We start from the raw sequence: 27,810 nt of genomic DNA on the forward strand, positions 1-27,810 counted from the left end.
TGGCATGAAGCTAGAAGGATCAGTCTGTATGTACTGGATCAGGCAACAGGCACAGCTTTGTTACAGAATAAACCCAAGCATTTTTAGCTAGGAAAAATGTCTTATTTAGTGGAAACTTTAATGATAAGCCAGACAAATTGGTCTGTTCCTGTCAAGTTCTAGAAGTCCCATAGTATATTCTTTTCCATTTCCAGAGCAAATTCTCTCCCAGGCTCAAAAGGTGAACTCATGACGTTTAAAGCCTCATTGCTTTGGAGATGAAGGTGTAGTTTAAACAGCGGAGGGAAATAGAAAAAAAATGTGTGAATGTGGGTTAAAAGAAAGTAAATATTAAGTCAATACATTCAGTTGTCTAAAAGCAGCATTACCAGTACCATTGCTACTTTCCAACTTTAACTCTGAAGACAAATATTTATAGCTTTCCCTGCTAACCATTCAGATTTGGTGGAACTTACTATGTTAAGATAACATATTTAGTAATAAGCACTGTCTTGAACCAAGTAGTAAAAGCAATCTGAGAGTGAATACTAAAAAGGTCCTTTTACTAATGAAGGAATCAACACAAAATTCCAAGAGACAAATACATCCACTGTCAAGCACCAGCTGTGCTAGTTTCACGCTTATCTTATAGAGACCGCGGGTACTGAAAATGTGCCCTTCACCCCTTCAGACTGGGCATAAATATTTCAGTGAAGAGAGCTCTGAACACACTTGGTTCTGTTGTTTGAAAGAAGAGTAAGAAAAATTCTGTGTGTTTGTGTGAATGTGTTCAAATATTGTAACAGAATTTGGCATTTGTAATGGTATTTGTGAATGGGATTTGTCTTTGAAAACTTACTCATAAGGGACTGCAGATATTGCACTTGCAAATGTAACGCTCCTGGCCACAGTTCCAGCGTTCCAGCAGCGTGCCAAGGGGCTGATTGGGAAGCGTTTGGCGCGCAGCATCATCTAGCTCTGTTCACACTCCCTCATACTCTCCTCCTTCCCTCTCTTCCTCCCTGGTTGACACAATTCTCCACTAGCGGTTTAGAAACTGAAGCAAAAAAATAACAAGTTCCCCTGCATTCCTTCAGAAGTCCCACTGATCACAGTGGGAAGTTTGCATATGAAAGGATGATGAGGTTGGGCTGTAACCAAAATCCCGACTTGCAAAATGGCAAAAGCTTACACTTCTAAGCTTTAGAGATGCCTAGAATGCAGCAGTCCCATGTTTCTCTTCAGTTGCCATTCTCATCCAGGCAGCTGGACAGAATAAAAACATGTAAAATGGACCAGAAGTTTCCCATTAAAACCCTGATACTCCTTAACAGGTATTTGTTCTTTTTTTCACATCAGTTTCAGAAGAAACAAGCAATAAAGAGAGCATCCTGCCTAAGAGAAGCATGCAAAGGGCAAGAAAAAAATGAAGCTAATCATTGCTATCTTGGCGATGCCGTTTTTCAGTGCCCCCGTGTTTGTATCCCATTTGTGGCTTCTAAGCTGCTTCAAAGCTCCTTTCTAACATTTGATTAAGACATCACATGGTGCCTTGAAGGTGATATGGCAGCTGCCCCCAGGCAATTTGAAACAAAAAATAGAGGTGTGAGTGCGCCCACACACATATGGACTGTATTGACTTATACAGAACCGGTCTTCTGAGACTGGTGACAGATAGCCAATGAGTCTAGGTCTTCGGCTACGCTCTGAAAAACACTGTTCTGCCTGTAGCTTTTGCTGCCTTGTTTGGAGCAGTGTATTAACTCTCGCATAAACCGCCTGTGCACATTTCTCTATTTTAAATGCGGTTCATTCTTTCATGGTTTTGTGAGCCTCTGTTTGATGACAAAGTAGCTCCTCGCTTGTCAAAGGCTGAATGCCACTTCTGTACAGCGCTGGAGCTTTTTGTGCCTAGCTATCAGTGCATGCCAGTGTTCAACAGCAAAGTGATGAATTCATAAAATGTACTAGCTGCTCAGCATTAAAAATTCTGCACCACTAGGATGCGATAATCGTTCTGACTTTTGAGAAAATGTTTTGGGGTTTGGTATGACAAAAGGTCTTTGTGTCTGGGAGTTGATGCTCTAACCCCTACTAGTATGTGGAGACTTCTGTAGCATTTCCCCCCTCTCTAAACAGTGTACTTGCTGATGTGCTTGGCTTTTGTCTGGAAGTCCTAGCGAGCTCTTTCTTTCCCCTTTCACACATGCCGGTGACAGAATAAATTTTCTTTCCCCCAAGCCTGTTTTTGGTAAGTAAGGTTTCAGAAGGATGTGAGCAAATAAGCATTCTCACTGGGTGTAAGCATTCACAAAGCTGTTTCAAAAGAGCTGATGTGTTTGCAAATCATCCAGATATGGATCAGAAACAATGGTATGTGACTGAGGTGACCAGTAACACTTACAAAACCTGGAGAGCCGATACTTCATTCATTCAATATGTAACAAGATGAATAGTGCTGTTGCTTTTAATTCCTCTGGAGGGTTTTTCACATGAATATGTATATGCAGGCCCTGCTGTTCCGTTTATAGATTAAGTTTTGGAAAACTGAAAGAATTTCTTATTGATGTTGAAGCTAGAAGGGGAAAGCACAGCCATTGAGTGTGGTTACAAAGTATGTATTTTACTATATGCAGTCATTAACATTGCTTACATCTCTGAATATACTGGTAAACAGTTATTGTCAGAGAAGTTTCTCGTGTTTATGTGATCACATCATTTAAGAGGTGGGCTCCTGGAGGCAGATGAGGGAACGTCAGAGAAACGAGAAGAGCTACTCTGAGCTTACAGTAGTCAAATCTAGATCTGCTTATGGTTAGGCTCCCGCATCTATATTTCACCATGAAGTAACCAGGCTTCTCAGAGTTACAGAGCTGCTTCTGCTTTCACTGATTTACACTGTTTCCAGGTGCCTAAATTAGAGACTTGATTTCAGGAGGTATTATTCACAGTTTAGATGTAATGCGAAATGCAGCTACTCAGCGCAGTGATTCTGTCTGCTTTTAAACTGTGTTCAGATGTAAGCAGTTGCCTAGCTGGGGAATCAGTTTGTTTCTCACCCCTCTGTTTCACTTTCTTTATACCAGTCATCCCTGGTTCTGCAAACACAAAACTCCTAAGCCTTTTTTATAAAAAATGTGTATCACATAATGTGTTCTTTGAGGGTTTGAGCCTGTGCCCATTGAGGTCAGTGACAAAGCTTCTATTGACTTCAGAGATACAGAATCAGGCCCTGCGGCTCAAAGAATTGGTGCATTGTTAATCCCTTGGTGCTAGCAGGCAAAGGGGGCTTGTAAATGCATATCCTACTGCCAATACATGGATGCCAAGCAGTTAGCATTCCTTGCAGCCAAAGCATATGCACTTCATGTAGGCTTACAGAAGTCTAAATGACGTGCAGTCCCTCCATAGGCTCCCAGAGCTAACTTTTTCTGCCTTCTGATTAAAGCATCATTAATTAGCAACCCAAATTTTGCTGAATTAATCAGACCAAACACAATTCCGGCATAATTACGTATGAAAGAGGTATAGTCTGCTTGTTTTATTATCTCCTCTGTCATCGATCATGTACAGTACGTTTTACAGAGTAAAGTTTTGGGATGATTAACTGCCCTGTTCCCCCATAGTACTTCACGCATTTGATCGATTTCTGGTCATTTCATTCCGCCCTGACCTTGCTGTGCTACAGTCATTTCTATAGCTCCAAATCCAGTTAATCTGTGCTTAGTGTCTGAATTTATAGCTGAACCACCAAAATATTTAAATATTGACTAACCTGTGCCTGTGTCTATACTCTTTTTGGCTTCCTAAATTGTTATGGTATGGTTTTGGTACCCTGCACACCAGCTGTCTGGCCAGATCCTGAGGTCTGTTATCCTTTCTTCAGCAGAAAGATCTATTGAAGATAGAATTACACTTCTAAAATTTGCAAGGTTGTTTGCCTTAATTTTTTTTTTAAGAAAACAGCCTGTTTAGAGAATACCCATGTCTTTGAAACAGCGCAAAACATTAGGCAAGGGGAGGTGAGGGTTGGGGAGAGCACAGAGAGTTTTCTAATAATCTGAATCCAGAGGTAGGGAACATTATTATGTTTGTGTGAAACAGCTTTCGTGTCCGTGCTGCTCCCAAAACAACAGAGCTGCTTTTGTGATCAAACTACCTTTCATCTCAAATCATATTTTTGGGCTAGAGTACAAATCATGTACACTACTGAACAGAAGGAAGAGCCACAGAGCTGAAATACATGCTAACCCCTACCTGAGCCGTTTTGACCAACGTGGAGAATCTGCTTATTTCAGGTTTTCACTTGGCAGTCCTGCTCACATCTTTAAGAATCAGTTATGCTGCCTTTCATGCCAAAAATAGGCTTTCACTGCTCTCTTGCTTCGGTTTTTCAGAAAGAACCAACACAGCTTGTACATACAAGCTGGATTCTTACTGGCAGCTGGGTTCTTACCTGCAGATTAAAAGTTTCAGATGTTTCAGTGTGTTACATTTGATAAACCCCACTGGCAGGTTCAGGCTGCAAGGGCATGACTGGGGGTGGTGGAAGTAGAAGACAGTGGTACCACACAGAGACTCCTCAAGGTCTTGTTTGGCCTTTAATGACTTTACTTGGTTGTGAGATTGGGAAGGGAGAGAGTATGACTTTACTGTCTGGGCCTCAAATGAGTTTGCAGAACTGAGAGCTTTAAAGTGCATTTTTAATCTTAAAAGGACTATGCTTGTTACAAGTACTCAAGAGATGCCGGGTCTCCACAATGCTGGTTTTACAAGCTGATGCAATGTTCTTAATTTCTGGGTCAGTTGGAAGCATTCAGCCTTCTGAATCAGAAATATATTTCATGTTGTGGGGAATGTATATGTATCCATACTGCATGTTTTGAAGATATGATGGCCATGGCCTAATTGGAATAGTATTTCCTTCTCCTTTTTGCATTTGTGATCTAGTGACTTGGAGTCCAGTCTGACATTCGCTGATGCCAGTGAGGGTTTCCTACTCACGGTGCATGGGCACCAGAACTTTGTCTCAAGGTTATGTCTTTATATTTGTAGGTTTAATGACCTTGAGGCAGACCATGAACTCTGAAAAATGCTGTTGCTACTAAGAGCTGCCATTCGGTTTCCCTTTGGCTTCAGTAGCCTAAGTAGTCTTGTATGTTCCAAAACCTCACCAATTCAGCAAAAGCCTTTTGATGAACACCAACTAAATCGAGAGAGTAGATCTTCCCTGATGAACCAATTTTGGAAATTTTAGTTATGTTTTGTCATCAAAAATGAACGTTGCTGACGGATGTGAGAAGTGCTGTCAGCTGATCTTTGTGTTTTTAGCTTACAGCTAGAGTTCTGAGAAAATTATTTTCATGTGTCTATTTTAGACGATCACTATCAGCTTATTTGAAATGTACCATAATCAAGGCGTATGTGAGTGTAAAGTTATGGGGACTCTGCTATTTGCGCAAATAACTCTTTAAATATGAGAACTACAGGAATAATCTCTTATGAAAAAGCTGGCACATATATTGCATACTGAAAATAAGCAGAAATAGTTGACTTTCGGTTCATTATTGTGCGAAGTATGGAAAATGCATTCACTGAGAACAAGGAAAACAGCTGGATTCTGGTCCTGTTTTAAATACAAATCTCAGCACTTACAAAGTTCCCAATGTCATCTCCAATGTGAAACAGCTGGTTTAGCTTCAGCAAATGTCATACTGCAGTGGAGGAGGCTACGGCCTGAGCTAAAGCAGTAGAATGGATCTGGAGTACATGACCATGCTCACACACTTCTGTGCCTACATGGAGATGTGTCCATCACAGCCTGACATTTTACTCAGGTTTGACAGTAGGTCTGCAGGGGTATTTCTCAGGCTGCTAATTGTCCCTGACTTGAATTTCTTTATATATTGACTCATAATTTCTCCCTTTTCTGAATTCATTGCATCCTCTGAATTACAGTATCATCCCCAAGCCTCTTTTTCCTAGTCAGGCAGGGTCCTCTCCCTAAAAATCATGTGATCTGACCTGTTAGACCAACATCACCGGGCTGGTATACACAGATTTGCATCTGACTGCTGACTGAACAGGAACTGAGAGGGCTCCTAGCACCTTAAGCTGTAATTTACAGTGAGCTGTTGTATTTACAACACAGCCTGCTGAGGTGACATCTTTCAGCATTCCTCTGCGAAGAGACAGAGTATGTGGAGCAAAGGGTCAGATGCTGAGTAGAGGTACGTAAACTGGCAGGTAGCTTCTAGGAAGAGCCACATGGGAGAAAAAGGATTCAGAAACTACAGGGTTCAGGAGATGCAAGTTTTTAAAATCTGTGGTCATTATGGTCCAATTCATACAGAATTAGAATAATTAGAATAATGCCCTCTCTCCTTGCTTACCACAGATATTTTATTTGGTTTTCACTCTCTCACTACATTAGTAAGTCCATAAAAGAGATATTTATGCTCCAAACTGAATCCATAATCCAATCAGATGTGTATAGCAAATTCATGATTTCATGTGTGCCTTAAAGCCAAACTCCTCGCTGAGTCTATGAGGACTCAAACTTTATGAGTGCTGGTCTACTTAGAAGTTGAATTCATCTCTAATGGCAAAGCCAGGTTCAAAGTTGATGTCTATCTAGGCATGAGGGATTGTGTCACAGTGGGTGGAATGGGCTGGTCCGTATGCTATGAATAACCTTGCAGTGAAAACATACCCTTTGGTGCTGCTGTCATCAGATTTCACCTTTGACAGCAGAATGTTTCCCTAAAGAATAATAGAAACAAGTACTTTCCAAGAGATTTCCAACATGTCACTTTTCATATATACTTAATACTTCAAAACTTTATAACAGCACTTCAGAAATTTACAGCACCAAGGAGCCCTATTTAGCAATGCCTTTCCATTAATCTGATTTTTTTCCCCCTTCAACAGCATAATTATGTTAGAAATAAGGAAAGCAACTGTATATTCATGGTCCAATTGAATAGGTCCCAATACTTTGCTAAAGCACTGCAGTGCATCAGTTGGAGTTAATTATGATACTGATTCAGTGAAACATAATAATGCTGAATAGATTGATGTAGATGTAGCTTGAGACAATTAATATAACTTTAATTTGTGCATTTTAAGAATATATTTGTTTTAGATTTTAGTAGAATATGGCTGTGCTGTAACTGTGTGAGCTGTTTTGTGAAAGCGGCTACAAAACTTCTCCTTGAAGCTAATACAAGATTGCACTGCAAATAGCAACAGTATGTCAAAGTAATGTGTAAGGTCTGCCTGGCAACACAAAAGCAAGAAATTTCGGAGTTAAGTCTAAAATTACGTGTTTGCACTTCCTCTTTAACTCACTACATCACACCTGAAATATTCCAGCCCTGAAGAAACCTTGTGTAAGACTGACCAGTTCTTAGCTAACCCTTCTCTTACCTGTGTACAGCTGATCAAGGTGGTGTTAAGGATAATTCTGAATTGCCTCGCTTTTAGTGATTTAATTAACTGGTTAATCACTGTGAAAGTAATTGTGAAGTCAGATGCTGCTCAGAGTCAGTGTCATAACCTAGGTACAAGAGGCAAAGCTACTGATTCCGAAAAAGTGATTTTTATGTAAACAGGTCTCAAGGTAGAACTATAGGGTGACCTCTTTGTTAACACCTTCTTCAAAAAAAAAAAAAAAAAAAAAAAAAATCCATGTTCTCTTATTTATACTTTCTGATGTATGAGAACAAATAGCTTATAAGAAATTTTAAATAAAAGAATTCTAGTTCTGCCTTTCCCATTGTTCCCGAGTCTCACTTGCACCACACATATGTAGGAACAAAATAGGCTATTAGCTTTATTGAAAGACCACTGAAGTCAATAGAAAGATGCTAAATTAATGCAATGGTTTTTAGATTAAACTCTAGGCTACCGCATCATGAGTACCAAGGAAATAGCATCTGACTCATAGAAAGATAGGGTTTGACTTGATTTACGTTTATGGTTTTGCAATTGTTAAGATACACAAATTATTAGCTGAGATTGAGTGTCCAGCTATGGTTTGATATTTTAAACAGTTCTCTGTACTACTAGTGGGAACTCTGGTGGAAAGAACAATCACATTTGATATCCCTTATATTTAGAGAGAAATATAAAAGATAAAATAATAATTTAAGAGTAAAAAAAATTATTTCAAGATTTCTTTACATAATTTGAAGGAAGAAAAAGCACAGTGCTGCTTTTTTCAGTTAATTTTGCTCTCTTGACACACGATTCTTCAGGGGGAGAGCTAAGTTAAACAGTTAAAACAGATTTTAAATTCCAGCTTGTATAATAATTTTTAAATTAAAGGAAATTTCTGCCTAAATTTTAGTCTTAAGGGATGCCAGAAGGATTGTGAAGTCTGCCACTTAGTTCCTAAACAATCAACATGGAAGGGTGAAGAGAGTGAGTTCATTCAGTGGTGTGCAGGCCTTGATCAGAATCTTTGTGCCAGGCAGAAGATGGTTAACAGAAAACTCAACAGAGTCTATTTGTACTGCTCCACAGTAGAATTACCTTCATTGTTCTAAGGTGTTTTACATTGGATGAGGATTCGGTCCAGTGTATTTTGAAAAGCAACGCTGAGAACTGTGGGACCATGGACACCAGATAGATGGGCACCTCTTCCTCGACTTTGTCTGAGTCCATTGCTCTGTGGAGTCTGCTTTCAAACTGAAAGTAACGGTTGTGTATACAACACGGAGCTGCATCATCAAAAGTAGGATGCTCTAGCAACATCATGGCTTAGACAAAAACAGATGTTCAGTGGTAGCAGTGATCACTGCTTCACGTTAGTGCTTGGGTACTTAGTTATTAATTGAGTGCTGATGAGGACACAACAGAACTACAAACGGGATTCTAGCAGTTCACACATTCAAGAGCAGTTTCAAGATAAGCTGATACTAAAACAACATTTAACAGGTGATAATAAGTAAATATCTCTTTTCCTGCAAATCAGGGCTCGTGGGCTATGTCTGAAGAGTCTGTAAGGTAATTAAGAAGACTGAATCTATTGTGAGTCGACTTCAATTTGCTACATAAGGACCACTGCAGATCTACTGGAAAAATGCTTAAAGACTCTTCAAATTGATATAAGGTGAGAACTGTTATTTCAAAACCCTTCTGCAATTGTGGGGTTTTTTTTTTCACTACTTATGCCTTCTGTTGTGCTGAAAGAGCAATTGGTCAGTCAGTTTTATACTGTAATTGTCAAGATCCAGCACAATCGCTACAAGGCGTGACTTATAAAGCCAAACAACTTTTAATTAGGAATGGAAGTTTCATAAAGCATGAGAACACTTCTGTTAACATTGGCTATGTTGTTATTATCAGATCTTTTCAAATAAGCCACCGGGTTTCTGAAGGATTTGCTTGTCTCCCAAACACTGCAGATTATTAGAACCACGTTGTGTTACTCACATCAATGTAAGAGTACAACTGCTGTCATCTTTGTACTCTCAGTTAATCCCACTGAAATCAATAAAACAAATCATTTTAGGTGAAATTCATCTCTGTGCAGATGGACAATGCAAGTCTTTCACACACAACAAAACATGATTTAAAGATTGTGTATGAGATCTTATAGTATACAGGGATGAAAATCTCCAGCCTGTGGTTTAGACAGCGATGTTGCAATAGGATATCTCTCTCTATATATATGATTTTTCTCTATTGCTGTCTTAGATTCTGCTCTGTGCATTCCCTATATTGACAGTTTGCTAGCATCCTTGGAGGGTTTTTTCCATTTATTGTCTTGTTACACCTTGAGATGCTGTTGGAATTGGATGGTAGGTTAGGTAGGTCTCTAAGTGAGAGAGAAACAAAACTCTTAAAGAGTTACAAGAGCTGCTCATTCTTACCACCTATTCTATATGTACTTCTTTCTTCTAGGGAAATGTTTTCTTTTCATAGCAGTTGCACAGGGTAATTTTTTTCACATTCAAGGTGACATTTCTTGGGTAGTGACGAAGCAAGGGAGAGACCAACACTCCACAGAGAATATATTTCCCAAAGCTAAGGGAGACACAGCTTAAAGCTCCTTTTCTAATTTCCTTCCCATATTAACTGATACCTTATTTATATGAATTGAATGTACATTAAAAAAGAGTTGATTCCCTACCCTAGTGCTGCAAAGACTCAGTCCAGAAGTAACACACGTTCTTTGAAATCATCAGAGAGCTGAATGTCAGTTTTCTGTGCAACTCTTAAAACTTTATAACTACCGGACTGCTGCTGGCTTAGGGGAGGGTAGGAATTCCTTTTTGATCAAGTGGAACAGAACAAATTTGAAATCCTTAAAACTTCAGTGAAAAATGTTAGTTCTTTTTTTTTTTTTTTTTTTTTGTCTAAACATCCATTACAAAGAATCTATGGGCTGTTTTCCAAAGACTTTTCCATTAAAAGACACTACTGCAGATTTGAACTGAGATGAGGTGAGTTGTAATAAACACACACTGGAAGGAAAATGGACTTTTGATTGGCAAACCAATCACCTGAAGTGATTATTTACTACTTAGAGCTAAAAGAGATTGTCTTTAAGGAGAATGTATTTCAGTAATTATATACAGAAATTAAATAGGCAGTGGTCAGATCTTGCACAGTTGAAGTGGATAGGAACTGGGTAAAACTCCCAAGATTGCTTGAAAACTGTTCCTAGGTATAAAACAAAAGAAGACAGAGGATTCACTTTATTAACAGTGTACAGGGGATACCATTACTTTCTTATTTGATTTACTGTTTCCTTAAGTAATAAATATAGATGAGTACAGTGAAAGTACAGGTTTAAATAAGAATTGCATGGCTGTGTTATGCCAGCAGTGCCTAGTGTACAGTTAATCAGAAAGCAGAAGGTAATATAAATTGTTTCTGACATTATGGGACTATAATAACACTACATTTCCACCAGCCCCGTAGCCATTAGAAGAATTAGAAGTATGTATCCTGAAGATACCACAAACCCAAGAAAAATGAAGACATTTGTACATGCTGACTGGTTCCACATTTGTGTCTTGGTTGTGCAGTTGTAACAGATATAGGTTATTACCGTAACAGTCCATGTTCAGTTCTGATAAAAGCTGCTGTATGAATTTGATTCTGCTACCTAAAGTTGAATTAGACTACAGTAATGGAGTAATGACATTTATTTATCAACAAGTTTCCTCTTTGACCCTGTTCCAACACAAATCTTGATCATCCTTCCACCTACTAGAACGTATTCCGATGTGCCAGACCATTTTATTCTGCCAGGATGTACTGGGTAAAATCCTAGCTCTGATGATAGGGGTAATAAATCCACCATACGTTTCTGTAGTTCCAGGATTTCACCTGTTAGTTGTTGTAGAAAAAAAACATGACTTAACAACAAATCAGTAATTCAGGTAGTATCCTATCCTGTCTCTAATGCTGACCACTACAAAATATTTCAGAGAATGTTACCTATGCTCTAAACTCTCACCACACATAAGAGTAGGTCTTTCTTGAGGCATCCAGGAGCTACTTTTTGGCATGAATTCTGAATATTAATTCAAACAGCTTTTTACTAGCTAGTCTAATGCATTTACTCTGCTAATTCACATAAAATTTGAAACTTTTAAAAACAATTATTTTTGCCAAGAATACTGTGTGGAAGACAGCTTTATAGATTAGCTGTAAACTGCATAGCAGAATATTTCTGTTAAACTGTCTCTTGTCTACTGCCTTTTAATTTCATTTTATGTCTCTGTTATAGCATGGTAATGAAAGGTAAACAGGAGAGCTTCAATAGTTTGTTCTTTGCCCACTCATAATATAATCAAATCTTAACTAGATGTCCTTTTGACCTGTTTCCCAAAATGCATGAAGCTGTAATGTCTGTATTCATTTTCCCTCTGTTGACACTGTACTTTCCCCATGACTCCTTCTATCTGTAGTTTCATCTTCTCTCTGAATCCCTTTTCATCTTTGCTTCTGTCTCTCCCCACTATCCCTCTATCGGTTAACTGTCTATTGGAGATTTAATCAGTTTAGCTAATCAAAATGCTGACATTAACATAAAGTTCCGTTAATTGTGTTTCCTTTGGTTTTATGAAGAAATAACCACTTTAAAACAGCCAAAAAGAAGGCTCTAAGACACAACTGGTGACACGTTTATTGGCAGTTACATGATTTGGTTGGTATAGTTTGGTATATATTGGTATTGGGAGCAAGCACAGCAATTTCTAGCAACCCGCTACTTGAGCTTCTCTCTTGCCATTAGAAATAGGAGTGACAAAAATGATAAAGTCAGTGTAGTGCAGTTAGGGGGAAGCTCGAGCCACAGAATCCTGGTGTAGATCTTGCCATGACTTTATGCTACCGCTGTGGGTTTAGCCTAGTAACACCAGAAAGCTTGGTGAGAACGCGGTGTCCCAAATTCCATAGCATTTTTCTGATCCACTATTAGACATTACAATGAGAACACATTAGCTAATTATAAATCATTACCTCCTCCTGCTCAGGTAGATAATACTCAGAATCCCCTAGTGTCCCATAACACCATAAATCATCTAAACATGAAGCTCTGATTATCCTGCAAAATCTTGGTTCCGTTTAGTTAGAGAAGGTTTGGGCAAGCAACTGGTATGACCTCGGTTACCATGGAACTCATTAACATGAGTCACTGAGCATCCCTAGCAAAGTATATAAACTATTTGCATGGCATTAATTTCCACATAAAGCCACCTAGTCTCCTACCATTTTCTCCTGGGACACACTGGGTTTGCTCTAAGAAAAACTGGCATGGGGTCTTTTTGAGTGTCTTCAAAATCTGCATGGGACAACTGCTACACCATTCGTATCTGCAAACAGTACCTAAGATTATTTGCCTAAGCAAAAAGCAAAGTGTGTGTTGAAAATGCTAATAGTAGTAACAACAATATGTATATTAGGAGATTCAGGAGGAAAAATGTGGTTGATAATGAAAATTTATTTGTCTCAGCACAAATTTATTTTGGATTATAGCAAGACTCTCCATTTTGAGATGAGGCTGACAAACACCTTTTTATTTGAGCTGAGGTACCCATCCTACTGGCTGTGTAGGAAAAGGAGATTCTGACACAGGCCACCTTCATTAATGGCTATTTTAGCTCTTCTCTTGTCCTAACTCTTTTCATTATTTTTTCAGGCCATGATCAGCTGTCAGCATAGCAGGTGGCAGTCAGCCTGGAACACGCAGCTGCAGGGTTGGAGAGAAGAACTTTGGGAGAGCAAGTGAACAAGAAGAAAGTAGGGCCACTAGGAAAGAGGACAGCAGGACTTTGTGGAGAATGTGTTAGAAATGTGCAGGAGGTAGGTAGAATGGAGAAAGGTAAGTAGTTCACAACCAGAAATTCTTTGCCTATAGGAAGATGCTTTCCACAACTATCTTGAATGTCTAAACTTCACGTACCTGTAGGTTTTGGTTCTGCTAGGCTTACCAAAGGACATTTGGGATGAGAGTGCTCTACAGTGAAGCTGGGCTGTTGCTCATGATCTTAATTCTGGGTCTGAAACTTCCTGCCTAGGCGAGTTGGGCCTGTTGCTTTCCTTGATTTTTAAGTTTTACATCTGTACGAGAAGAAAATCATGCCTCATGGGCATGTTATGGGAATTCAGAGGTAATATTTGTAGAGTGCTCTAAGCCTAGAATGCTATAGAGATGGACATTACACTCCACCTATCACTACAGATAAACATTTCTTTAAATTGAGAGATAAAATTACAACTTCCATCTCAATCTGAGAAGGGAACAACCACCCCACAGCCTGATCCCTGCCCTGCCTGAACTGGAATAAACTCCATCTTCTGGGCACGATTCTCATAAAAGAATATATAACATGCAGCAACCACTGCACACACCTAGGGGTGAGTAGGGGTCACATATATGCTGCTAAAGGCGTATGTGATGTTCCTGCATCATGAACATGTTCTTCAACTGTGCCTTTGGTTTTCTTCAAGAGTAGAGCTTTGAATCTCTGATGTTGTTCATTAGCATATGTGCAGTAATCTGTCACTGTCTTACATCTTGAATGCTTAGATAAAGCTACAGCCAGTGACACTGCTTGATTACTTTGTAAATGGAAAGGTAACTGCTTTTGATATGTAACTCAACTGGACACAGACCCAAACACAACCAGAGTCTGAGAGAAAAGGCAAAAGCAGAGGAGGACCAAGGGAAAGTGACCTGTTAAAATCAGAGTAAGAGGAAACATAAAGTGAAGAACAGTCTTCCAGGGGCATATGAGACACGCTAGGTGACCTAATATCTGTTTTCTGTCTCCATTTTGTACAGTTTTGTGAGACTGGAAGAAGCAAAAAGAGAAAGGAGCTGCAGGATCTATGTAACCAGGTGTCAAGGGGACAGGTGCAAGATCAACCCCTCAGAGAGCAAAGCTTTAGGCAGCAGCACAACAGCTCCCTGTGGATGTTGAGATCAAGGCGTGCTCAGCCCAGAGGTGGGTGGCAGAGGCATACAGGACGTCCAGCACCCACCTGCCTGCTCCCCTGCTGCCATCAGGTAGGCCAGGCTTTGTGCTCTGTGCTGGGGCAATGCTGCACCTGACAGAGATGCTCACTGTCTTTATCCAGCATAAAGGATGAAACAGGGAGACTTTGTTGGATTTCCTTCCCTTAGAGGAGGTTGGGAAGGACCTAATATTCCCTCGTGTGGGATAAAGTCGTCCTTGTCTTTCTTCACCCCACGGCACTGTGGGCGGATGAATGCGGGAGCCTCCCCCCCTCAGGCGTTGGCACTGGAGGAGGGATGAGCAAAACTCGGGTGCAGGGCAGGCAGCCCCCGGCAAAGTGTGCATCGCGCCTCGGCGGTGCTCGCCGGCTGCTCTGTGGCCCTTCCCGGCCCTCCCTCCGGCAGCCCCCGCGCTCCCGCCTCCCTGCCAGCCCTCTCCCCTCAGGCGGGGCCGCGGGCGCCGCGCGGGCCCTCGCCCCCAGCCGCCCCCACCCCTCGGGCGCCATCCTCCGCCCGCCGAGGGGCAGGCCCGGCGGCACGCGGCTGCCCCAGCTCTCACGGGGCCTCTCGCCGCCGGCACTGAGGCGCCCCTGCCGCCTTTCGACCCCCGGCCCCGAGACGCCTTCCCCGCCCGCCTTCCCCGCCGCCGGGCGCGGGCAGTACCCCGGCCGCATCCCCCTCACGCCCCCCTCCCGCCTTCTCTCCATCCCGGCTCCCCGCCCTTCCCCCGCCCGCAGACAGGCGGGCGCACGGCGCTCACACCCGCACTCACACACACACCGAGGCGATGCAGCTTTAAAGGGGCCAGCTGCAGCCCGGGGGCCGGCCCACGTGAGGCCGCTCAGCTCCCTCCGACCGCAGCCCCGAGCGCTGCTGCCGCGGCCGGGAGACGCCAGCGCCGGGGCTGGGCGAGCGGGCCGAGCGGCTGCCAGCCCGCCTCACGACAAGTTTGATCGATAACCCCCTCCCGGCCCGGGCGGAGCAGCCTCGCCGGCTCCGCTACCCACCATCTTTGGGGGAAGTCCCTGCGCTGGGGGGGGGCTGCTGGAGACCAGGGGAGAAAGGCAACCTCGCAGCCAATGAGCCCTCCCAGGCTGGGGTGAAGACAAGAGGAGAGGGATTTGGGGAAGAAAAAAAAAAAAGAAGGGAAGAAAGGAGGGGGACGGTCCACCCCACTACCTCCGCCAGCATCGCCACCACCATCTGACACTACTCCGAGTCTCCAGTTGCGCCCATGCCTGTGCCGCCAGTTTCGTTTTAGGGGCTGAACCGCAGGGGCCGAAGAAAATGGGGCAGAGCGCGCCCCGGACCGTCCTGCTGCTGCTGGCCGGGCTGCTGGGAGAGGCTCTGGCAGGGTTCCCCAACACCATCAGTATAGGTAAGCGCCCGCCGCGGCACCGCGACACGCTCCTTCCCCCGCCAGCCGAGGGGAAGTTGTGTGAAGGGGGAGCGCGGGGCGAGCTCGGGCGCCGCCGGGTAGGGGCACGGGCGGCCCCGGCAGCTTTCGGGGCCAACCCCGCTCCGGCTCCTGCCCGCTGTTGCGAGCGAGAGAGGCAGGAACGGTGCCCGGGATGCGCTGGCCGGCGGCTGCGAGCGGCGCCGGGCTGCTGCGCTGGCCGTGCGCCTCGGGAACGGCGGGAGGATCTGGTCCGCGCTCCTGCGGAATCGTGCCCCGAAGCGGCGCATCCCGCGTAGCAAATAGCGTGATAGAGTAACAGCGTGAATCTGGAACGACGTGCCCTCAGCCCGGGGCCGAACGAGCCGTAAGGCTGAGGGCGTGCGAGTGGAACTTGGGCTTTTCCCCGGGAGCAGCGCTCAGCTGAGCGGGTGCTCCGCCAGACCGCTGGAAACCGCACGTTTGCCACGCCGCACGCCACCGCGCCCGTAGCACATACCTCTACAGAGGCGTGATGTGGGGAGCGGGGAGACAACTGAGGAGCCACCGCTGCCCGAGTTAGACTTTTAAACCCGTGTGTGGGCACCCGTGTGTAAGTGGCCTGGTTTTCAAGGCGCAACCTGCAGCTGACAGTGACTCCCGGTAGCTCAGGGAGCACCTGGATGTGATGTGTGGCTTTAAAACCCGAACTTTGGACTTAGCACATACATGAAATACATCCTCCTGTCAGAGTGATGTGCCCAGGCTCAGCCTGCTCCTCTTCCTTCTTTCCTGAGATGTGCAGTATGCAAATGTAACTTACTGCCACTGTTTCTCCTCAAAATCCGTTCTGAAATACCTTTTCCTTTCCCCCCATCCCTTTTTCTTTTCCCCTATCCTAGGTGGACTTTTCATGAGGAACACTGTTCAGGAGCACAGTGCATTTCGGTTTGCTGTGCAGTTATACAACACAAACCAAAATACCACAGAAAAACCTTTCCATTTGAACTATCATGTAGATCACTTGGACTCTTCCAACAGTTTTTCAGTGACAAATGCTTGTAAGTAAACATATGCTTTTTTTAAACAAAATATTTGTGTGTTACTTACCCATACCTTCAGTTTCTCCCTGATAGCCTTGAGTTCTTGTTCATATAATATAGTGCAACAAATGTGTGTCCTGACATGAGATTTTGTAGGTTTTTCAGCTTTATATGGCTAAATAATACTTTAGGAAAAGTTTTCTTATGACTTCTTTTCACCCCTTTAGGTTTGTTTTTCTCCAGAAAAACAACCATGTTATTTATATAGCAGCGCTGTGTTGCTGTGATCAGTGAATTGCCGCTGAAGTAACATCCCTTTTCTGTTGAGGCTACAACCTAGCTGTGTGAAACAGCGTGATTTGCAAATAATACCGTGTAGGAATAAGACAGAAACAGCTGTTTACAAGTGACCTTGAGGGGACAAGGCTAGAGGGGCTTACTTGCCTCCTCTGCCCTGAAATAGCGGGTTGTTTTCTTACAGTGGGAGTCCTGTTAAAAGCTGAGGAGACTGTAAGCTGACAAATACCGTTAGAGCTGAGGGGAGAGAAAATGGAATCAGAATGCTTAGCCTTATGAGAAATAGCTCCACACAAGCAGTGCATGCCTATAATTTGAGCCTTTATTAACAGAAGAAGCAAAGTAGAACTTTGAGTAGTGTTAATGTGGTGTTAAAATGCGAAATCTCTTTCTGAAAGACTGGTGCGTGTTCTGCATTTGAAAAAGCATTCCTTTACCCATAGTAGCTCCTGAATATTTGTTTTACTGATGTGTCCAAATTCAGTCATATAGTTTTTATTGCAAACCATTGGAAATGATTGGAGTCTTCTTGTGAGGTAGTTGCATGCACTTTGCAGCGTAGAGAAATACGTCTACATGATCTAAAGGAGCTTTGAATGCAATGCACTAACTTTGTGTTAGGAACAGGAATCCTGTTCATGTACTCACGATATGAAATGAACAAAAGGGAAGCCCTGTGCAAAGATAATGAAGTGTTGGAGTACAGAAAACTACTATCTCTTGATTTAGAATGATTTCATGTTTTGAATTATCTTATTTCTTTAATTTTTTGTTTGTTGCAGATAGGATAGTTCCTACAGTCCTGTCCCACACTGTAGAATTGGAAGGCTGGACAAGTAGATATGTTGTTCTTCTAAGATTTTGGGTATTTTCTGAGGAAGTTGATGGTTAGAAAACATGTAAGGAGGAAATATTTGGACAAATTTTGGATTGATATTCCAACATATCCCCCATGTGACTGCTTCTTGCTAGTGCAGCATTACACTTTTTTTTTTTAAAGGGCTTTGATTTAGGACTTTAAAAACTTTTACGGGGGGGTTAATTATGTAATACCCAATAAAAATATCTGGCAACGTGGGAAAGAAATGGTAAATAAAAGCATGTCTGTACTTTGTATCTTATTTTACTAATCCTATCCAGCCTCAACAGCTCTTACAACAAACATCAGACTATTAATCCTTAATCAGTGTAATCCCTTCAAGAGGCTGTATCTCAAACATAGTTGCCTAAATATCAATTATATGGATTTAAAGTAAATACATTAAACTGCTTGGATGATTAATTATTAGTTGTTTCTTAAAAGTTCTACCCGCACTTCTGAACCGATCCCAGCAAGACAAGTGAACCACAGAGGCAGTCAATCTATTATTTAGTCAGCATGCTTCTTGTCTTCTGACATCTAACGATTTTTGTCATTGCTTAGTGAAAGCTGTGGCAATTTTAGAAACATGAGATGGTTTTCTGTAGTGTAGGGCTGCATGTTCCAACACACATATTACCAGTGTAGTAAAGCTGGGAAGACTTAAACCTCTGGAGAAACTATAGACCAGAGAATACCAACCTTACAGTAACCTATTTAAAAATAGATGATGTGAAAAAAGAAACAGAGGAAGATAAAAAGGTGACCTTGTCCATAGCTGTGTCAACAATCTGATAATGTTGTTGATAGGAAAAGGATGTGATGAGTCCAAGTGACTAGTCGTATAGGCCTCAGTAGCTCAAAATAAAGAAAATAAAGAAGAGTAGTTGCTCTTTTTTGGATCTGGAAGGAATTGTTAGAATGCTTGTACATTATCTATGCATTAGGATGAAATAATAGCTCCTCACTACCTGGGTAAGGTGTAACACTCTGGCCTAAGTACTCTTGATCACATCCTCACTTCCCACTGGAGTGGCGGGTAATTTCAGGGTGCGGCCATATCCATGAAGGAATTCGTTCCACAACATTTTTACTTCTCTTGGAGAGAAGCATAAATTGTCTCCAGTGCTGTCACACAGCCGTTTGATCAATATTTGCAATTGGCAGGGATCCATAGGAGAGAAACCTGCAGTGACTCTGACTGCCTTCACTGGAGAGGGAGGCTGTGGCTGACTTTGTGGTGGGAGACATGAAGGAACTGAAGGGAAATTGGAGAAAGTGGCATGCATAGCTTGAGCATAGTTGCTTTATACTAGCCAGTATCCATATCTCCTTTGCTTTGATTTATAAAATAAGGTGTTGTGTGTGTGTGGGAATTGAGGGGGACTCTGCTCAGGAAAGACTTATGTTCTTACTGTACAGCTGCACATCCTGCTTGGTGCAATCTGGTGCATTCCAGAGGCAGGAGGAAAAAAAATCTCCTCTGAAGTATCCTCATGAGCCAGAGATAAAAACCCTGCCTTTGGTAGGACTGATTTGTCAATATCCTAACATGGGAACAAACTTATTCAGAAGCAAAAAATATTCCTGCCCTAAGCCCCTCCCTCTCATTCCTTTTTCAGTTAAATGATGCATAGTCTGATTCATGTACATGTATTCCCTGCTAGCACTGAGCCCCTCTCTCTATACTTGACTTGCATGCAGGTCAGTATTTGTCCACTCTGTATTTATTTGCCCCCATATTTATTTAGCTGTGTGATGCCTTAACAGACTGTAAATGCAAGCACAGATGAAAATTCCAGTGTTTTTAAAGGTGCACTGAAGTGAATCAGCTGGGGAATGGGAGTAGGGGGGTGGGATTTATTGCATCTCTTAAATAGGCACCTTTTTGCCATTTAAAAAAAAAATCCCCCAAACAAAAAGGAAGAAAGTTATCTTGACCTGTGACTGAATAAAATCAAATAAAACATGGATATTCTATTTTCTTCAAAAATGTTCATGTAGGGAGTGAGCTGCCTTTTTCAGAATGATGTGAGTAGAGCAGCTCAAACATGTTAATTCATCACTGAAGTGTCTTTCATGCTTTTCTTATAACCTCTGATGAGGAATGTTAGTATTAATGTTGAATTATGCGTACAGTTCTGTAGATCATATTCCCTAGAAATAACCCGCGTATGTCTTTCTGCTCTGCACTTGTAGTGCACTATACTAACACTGCTCTAGCCTCTGCAGTGTCAGCTCATTAGCACACAGATCTCATATTCCCTCTCTGCACTGTCATTGCAAAAAATTGCTGTTGTACACCTTTACAGCCAACAAATGTGCACTTGCCTTACGCACAATTTGCAAGAAATATTTAGAAAAGTAAACTCTCTCTTACATGTAGCCCCCATGGAATTTCTCAAAAGAAAGCATTAGTTTTCATTAAAATCTGTTGATCATGTAATGATAGTGGTGGGATGCGTATGGGTGAAAAGGGGCTGTGATTGCAGAATCTAATTAATCTACAGGCAGATTCCCTCTCTCGGCTAAACCTAACTGATCAGCTGCAGGTTCTTGTCCATTTAATTTTTCTGAGTCATTTCTCATGTATCTTCTGAACCCAGAAGGCTTTTTATGTTTTACCAAATGTTGATGTGTAGTGGTTGGGTTTTTTTTTCTACAGGCACTTGTTCTTTAAGAGACCAAAAAAAAAGAGTGAGGATACGATGCCATGCTTACCTTAAGTTGCTAAAATCCTTTAAATGATTGTATGGACACTTCCTTCTAGGGTCTGATTTCAGACTTTGTTAGAAAATACTTTTTTTTTAGCATCCTTGAAGTCCTTGTGTTTAATCTTTAATTCCACTTGGTCGTTTTTAGTGGGAAGAGTGCCTGTTTGCTGTTGGGAGAACATTGCAGAAAAATGATACCACAGGGCCAGTAACAGACAATTTTCCCAACTTTACTCCAAGCCCAGGTGCATGGAGATAGATATATATATATATGCTCACATGCATACCCACGGGCGCCTGTGCACACACACACTTTTTCCTTAGGTGCTGCTCAGCATTTCTTTTTGCCAGTGGGCAGATAATTTGCTTCCCTTGCATCTGTGTACTCTTTGGCCAGCTGGCAAAGGACACCGATGCTGAAAGTGGTCAGGTCCCTTCTGCCAAAAGCATGAGCATGTCTCGCTGAATGTCTTGCCAAGTTTGGGCCGTGCACTGGTGGTTTTGGGTGAGTAGAGACCACAGGGCAGATGCCTCACTCTCCCAACAAGGAACACACTGTGGTTTCTCCCAGCATTCTGTGATAAAACACCTGGAAATGTGCTTTCTACCTGCCTTGACTCCCAGATCCCTGAAAATGTCTTTTATGTTGCAGAATGGACTTGAGTGTTGCATGTTACTGTTGTGTGGCAGTTAGTGGCTGTAGTTCAGGAGCCAAAGTTTTTGCAATATTGGCCTATGTTGCAAGGTGCAGGGTGTATTCCAAACTAAAGTTTGTTTCTACTTGATGGCAGAGCAGATGATTTTTCATTGAGCTGAATGAGATCTCCATGTTAGCAGAAGGAACCATACTGCTTTCAAGTATGTTTTATTATTTCTTAAATACATTTTCAAGAAAATTGACTCTTTTCTCTCTTCCTCTGCTGCATACATAGTGTTTCCATACTGTTCAGGTGTTAGGGTTCCATTTAACTCTCACTGCAGAGATGGAAAAATATGAGTGGACATTTTGTTTGAGAAATTCTGAATTCACCAAATAAATGAAGACTAAAGCACAGCAAATAGCACCATTCACTTGTTCAGTTTCGGAAGGATTTTGTGCAGATGCAGAGATGAAATTGTTCACTTTTCCCACATGGCACTGGGCCAGAGCACCCATGAGACTGTTGGCATGGATTGGAGAGCTACTGGTTAACTAGACATCCCAATAAAATGTGTAACGGATGTAGTTCAGGAGGAAATGGAGATGCCATGATGGAAAAACCAGCATCTAACAAGTAGCTTTTAACAATAAAACCCTGCAGTTTTGTTGAAGGCTGACTGAAGAGCTTGTCCAAGAGCCACAGAAAACAGTGGGTTACTTTGCTCTGGGTTCGCTGTGTTCAGTGTCTGGGAGGTGGGAGGCCGTCCTACTGCAAGTGTAGGACTGTTATGCAAGAAGGTGTGAAATGAGGGAGCTGGTGTATCTTTAATGATTCTTTATTGTCACAATCCAGCAATTTGACATTTTTCCATTTAAAGTCCTTATTTTGCCATTACCCATTTTGGAATGCTAATTTTGATGTAGCTCGGCATCCTTAACATGTTTTAGAACATGTTATTTTTAAAACAGCAACAGTTTGGTTTCATAGCTCAGTTTCAAACCAACCCAAACTATGTAACTGGTGTTCATTTATTGTGAGAAAGCTGTTTAAGTTGAGTTTGTGTTTGGCATATAAGTTAGAGCCTGAGATCAGTACTTTCTGTGCTGCTGTAAAGTGTCGATCCCTGGAAGGCCGTGATGCCCTTTCACAATAAGACTATATAAGACTATACCCATGGTCGCAAGGTTTGCTATGCCAGATACCTCCACTGGAACAATGTGGCCATCTAAAAATAGAAATATAAAAATTATTGATCTAGATCAAAACAATTTCTGTGAAACTCTGTGATGATCGCTGCAGTGAAGCAATTTCCAAATTTCATCCATGGGGATTCTTTTTCTTCTGAATGTGTGTGTTAGTTTCCCATCAGAGGCAGAGGCGTGCTTCCCTCCAGGATATCACCTGCTTTATATTATTGTTGATCTTCAAAATATCAGATGGCCTAGAAACCTCAAACTTGAAGTCATCTAGGGCGTTTTTCATGTGCAGTCACCTGATGAGGACCCTAAAGTTGACACTCATGTTCAGCTGTTTGTAGCCACTGCAGTGCAGACCCGAATAACTATCACAGAGCCCCATGGTATGTTCTGCTGGCCCGACTGTGTCGGGGAGTTTGGAGATGTTTCTGTAGCACCAGAAATAGAGAGTTCATTTATCAGCACGTAGCTATATGTGAAAGATCTTTAGGGGTAAAGCTGCCACATATATAGGTGTATATACATACACACACACGCAGAGCAAGAGAGGAGCGGGTGATACGGTTTCTGTGTAAAGAGGAAGAGTTGATGTGGGAAGGAGTTATGTCAATGAATCCACCTAGCAGTCATTCCTGCAGATCTTCCTTGTGGTATCTGAGGCACTGGGTCGGTTTTATGATCTTAACTGCTTCTAGAATAGCTAGTGGCAGCCTGCAGCCCTCACACATAGACTGCGCGGGGCACAGAAGCCCTTATGTGTGAGGATCAAGCTGCAGGGACACTGCGCTGCAGATAACTTGCTGCCCTGGTGCTTGTAAAGAGGGTGAATTGCTCTCTGAGAATTGGATAATAGCCCAGGTGAGCACTCTTCTGCTGGAATGGAGTGACCTATCTGGTCACTTTGTATGTAATTATTTTGCCATACTATTTGGATGCTTCAGATACACTGAAAGTTCTTTGGTTTTTGGAACGTGATGTACAGGGTGCTCGCTTTCAGACCACATTTAAGTTCTGTGACTGCATTTGGATGCTTGGTGCTGCACTCGGGCTTGTATTTGTTGGAGTTTATTAAAATGTGATGCTTGAAATTCAGATCAAGAATTTAAAATAAGAAAAAAAGCAGGGCTGCATGGTGACTTCACTTTCTCGAGTCCTTTTTCATGCAAGAGCTGTCTTTACAATGATATGCAGGTACCTGGGGAAGATACGTCATTGTTTTCACATATCTTTCTCCTGGACTGATGTGTGTAACGGTGCTTGCTGATTGCACCATCAGTAGTTTTGTCCTTTGTAAACATCAAGCAATTGGGCCCAGCCCATGTGGTAAAGAGATTAAACCTAGGACATGGTGGCATCTTCTGATGGCTCTTGGCATCATTTGGAGTAAGTCCGTCTGTACTTTTGGTAGCACAGTTTTGCCATCCCTTAGACAGATACTGCAAGGCTGTTTGCAGTGAAAAGCTTGGAGAGCTTTGATTGAGTGCCTTTTTAATTTTATTGATCACTTCTGCTTCCTTTCATAAAAAACCCACAAAATCAGAAAGAAAAAATAACAAACCCCAAACCCCACCAAAACCCAGCCTACTCTTCATGCGTCTGAAAAATAAACTGGTATTAGCACTGACTAATTTGTTACCATTATCAGAGGACAGTGTATGTTCCATGACTGTGTGTCACAGCTCTACAGCAAGTTGACCTGGCACTTGACAAAGGAGTTTTCAGCTCTCTACCCGAAATAAGCAAAACCATTGGAAAGAAAGCAAGTTTAGTATCAGCGAGTTCTTTGTCTCCTACACACCTTGGATCTTTATTATAAATATGCTCCACACTTCTACAGCATGGCATGTGCCCAGTTCTTGCCTACCAGATGTACACTCAGACCGCTTACTTGAGCAGTGAGAGAAGGAACTGTCTTCACTGGAGGTGGTGCTGCCTGGTGATCTCTCCCAGTGAGGTCTATGAAATGTGCTGCAGTCAGTCTGTCAGAGCTGCCAGCCTTTCCAAGAGCTGTGTGGCAGTGTGTTTCAGGGACTGGTGCCTTCTGTGACTTCTTGGTCTGATTTCCATTTCAGGGATCTTTGTCTGAGATGGGCACTCCAACCTACTTAGTGAACATGGGTCAGGTCCTGCGAATCATAGGGTTTCTGCGTCATGGCACATGTCTTGTTTGGTCTTTGTTCCCTGTGGTGGATGCTAAATTCCTTACAACCTTTTTTTGGTGGTTGTAGTTGTTTGGGGTTTTCTGAGGAGGTGAAGGGGAAGAGGTGGCTTGGGGAGGAATGATAATTATAAGTTTTTTCATGTGATGTGCTTTCCATCACCTCTCTACAGCAGGACATGACAAGACATTGATTTTTACTGGTTTACAGAGGGGTTATCTTCTTAGGCTTTACCACTTGTGTCACCAAGTTTGGATTCTAATGAAGTCTGATGGTCAGAAAACTCAAGTTCACCGCATTCTTTTTTTCCCAGCAGTTAGATGAAAGCTAATTAGTGTCCATTGATTTGCAAAGGACTGACCCAGGGTCTAACCCTGCATTGAATGAAACTGTTAGGGGGATTCTAAATTGTCTAGCACTTTTAATGTACTCAGCCATCTTTCTCCAATGTGTTTGTGCAGTGGTCAGGTGGCATCTCCAGAGCGGCTTCCTTGCTGTTCTGGAGTATCTCAAAAGGACCCGGACCTAAGGAAATGCAGACTGAGCAAGCAGTCACCATAATACCTGCTGTTGTCCTACTTTCAATTTCCTTTTTAAAACATTGCTTTTTGTGCCTATTTGCTTATGATTTCTTGATGAATATAAAAGATTACTAATGAGGAAAAAAAAAAAAGAACGTGGTCATCCTATGCCAGCTAATCTTGCTTCTTTCCTATTTCGGCCATGTCAGCAAGAGTGATTCTCATGACTAATGGTAGTTTGTATATTTACATTGAATGTCTTGGCCAGCTCAGACTGAGTTCCTCCGCAGAACCATTATCTCACTGCTGCTCTGTGCATCCCAGAAATGGATTGTATGTCCCAGAACATCAGGTGGCATGACTTCAAAACCACGTGTGATTGGAAACGATGGGAGCTGTGTGTCTTGCTAATCTTTCATTTCAGGCGTAGTTTCAAAAATTTTTGAAGGTTAGATTGGGATCAATCAGAAAATTAGAGAATTAAAATTAATTGACTTGGTTTCAGTTGAAGACAAGTGTTTTGGAAATGGCTGTTTCTGGGGTTTGGACTTTTTGTTTTTTCTTGACGGAAACAATTTGGTGAAGCCTGTCTGAGTTAGCAAGATGTTTCTGCAGGCAGGGATCTGCTTTTTCAGTGTAAAACCACCTGTTCTGTCCAATTTTTATGATGACATAGAGATGATGGATGCAAAAAAAAATTGTGTTTTGGAAGTAGCTGTCTACATTTTTTAGGTATATAGTTCAAGCTGCTTGTGATGGATTTTATGGGTAGACAGTTTTTGTCAGTTACAGTATTTATAGCGTGTCTTTCCACACCATCTACAGGCAACTTGCTTAATTACCTGGAGAGCCAGTGAGATCAGCCCCAAATTGATCGAAGTGAGACCAGTTCACCTTCCAGAAGTTTTTCACTACTCCAGTTTGGTGCTCTGGGTGCAGACGTTGCTCTGTTTAAGCCATGACTCGGTATAGCTTTACTACATGCAGAGTGTTGTGAATGTAGTGATGGTTTTTACGACCACAATTTCCTGTTTCAGAGGTGAGCCTTCACGTGCATTAGATGTGCTTTACTGCCAGGGGTTTTTTTGCTACATAACACAAAGAAATTGCAAGCAGTGATAGGTAGTTTTGCATATCTGCAATGACCACTGGGACCTAAACATCCCTAGTGCTTCATTGCTCTACCCTAACAAAAAGAAGGGAAAAAAGCTGCTTTGTATCCCATTAGATAAATACAGGCAGTCAGGGTACTTCCTGGAGTCTTCCTCTGATGTGGTTTACGCCAGGGTAAATTTGGAGTAGCTCTGCGGGACTCTGAAGGAGCAAAGCCAGTAAAGGGTAAAAACAGAGTGGTCCCTCATGGGGTATTCCTGGCTTTAAGCCTCAGGATAAGTGTGGGATGTGGGTCCAGGGCAGCCGGTGGATTCTTCAGGAGAGGCTCAGAGCATCTTAATCAGTAGCGCAACTCTCCTCCTGGACTACCCAGGTTGTCCAGGCTCTTGACTTCAACAACTAACTGAATACTCCCTTGTGTAGCTTTGCACATATTTCCTCTTGGAACTTTGGGAAATTTAACAAAATGTTCACGTTCAGCTGTAGTAAGTGTCCCTTTATAAATGATGCTGGGTATCTCAGAAGTATGTGTAATAGACTGTGTAGAGCTGAATCTGCCAAGGAAAGATTTTGTTTTTCAATTGAAACAAAATAGCGTAAATCAAATGGTCTCCAGTGGCAAGTGCTGACCTTGCTTTTAGCAGGAGTCACTTATGCCATCTCTACTTTCAGATTTTCATTTTTTTTCCCTTTCCCTGTATATGCATTCTTGTAGCTGTGAACCTTTCACTACTTTTTTTTTCCTCTCTCTGCATCAGTTTATGGATTTTGCAATTCTTCTCTCAGCAGAGACTGTGTGACATTAAAAACCACAGAGTCTTCTGTGAAATTTAACTCATTGCGTCTCTTACGTGCTCACATGAATAGTTATAGTTCTGATTAAAAACATGGCACCTTTTTCTGAGACTCTCTAAAGGTAATTCAAGAACAGATCTCTGGCAAAACAGCATCTTTTGGCTGAAGCATAAAGCTAACATTTTAACCTATTTCCAGCTGTAAAAACACCCTGGTATTTTTCATGAATAGGGAACCTATTGTGGGCAGCGATGCTGCTAGCTCCTGCATCCTGGTCAGGTTCCAGCTTGGATCATTATCAACATAAATCAGTTATTCTCCTGGAAGCTTTATTCAGATAAATTATCTGCACTTCCTGTCTTAAATTCTTATTGTGTTGTTCTGCAGTGCTAGCCCCTGTTTCACATAAGATGCGTTTGAGATTTGAGTTGAGGCAATCTCTGCATGCGCTGGAGGATACGATCTGATATTAAAGTATATTTTCCTTGTGGGCTTTTCTGAAAAGGTTTTGTACTTCCTTGGTAATGTCTGGAGATTCCCCGTGTTAATAGGAATTGTTTTGTTAATTGATTCCAGAATCTACTGCTCTGGAATAGTCTGCCTTAATCAGGATCATGAATTTAAAAATGGCATCTTTCT

The 27,810-nt window shown here is 42.1% G+C and overlaps 1 protein-coding gene across 1 annotated transcript in view; it reads left to right on the forward strand.

The window, feature by feature from the left end:
• Nucleotides 1–15,745: 15,745 nt before the first annotated feature.
• Nucleotides 15,746–27,810, forward strand: part of GRIA3 (glutamate ionotropic receptor AMPA type subunit 3) — a gene marked incomplete at its 5' end in the record, with an annotated part of 152,214 nt that continues 140,149 nt past the window's right edge. Inside the window, 2 exons of the mRNA XM_084269010.1 lie at nucleotides 15,746–15,836; nucleotides 16,736–16,894. Coding sequence (XP_084125136.1) covers nucleotides 15,746–15,836; nucleotides 16,736–16,894 — 250 coding nt within the window. The remainder of the gene's footprint in view (nucleotides 15,837–16,735; nucleotides 16,895–27,810) is intronic.

The sequence above is a fragment of the Gallinula chloropus genome (genome assembly GCF_964237585.1).
Source record: "Gallinula chloropus genome assembly, chromosome: 11".
NCBI classification, from domain to species: Eukaryota; Metazoa; Chordata; class Aves; order Gruiformes; family Rallidae; genus Gallinula; species Gallinula chloropus.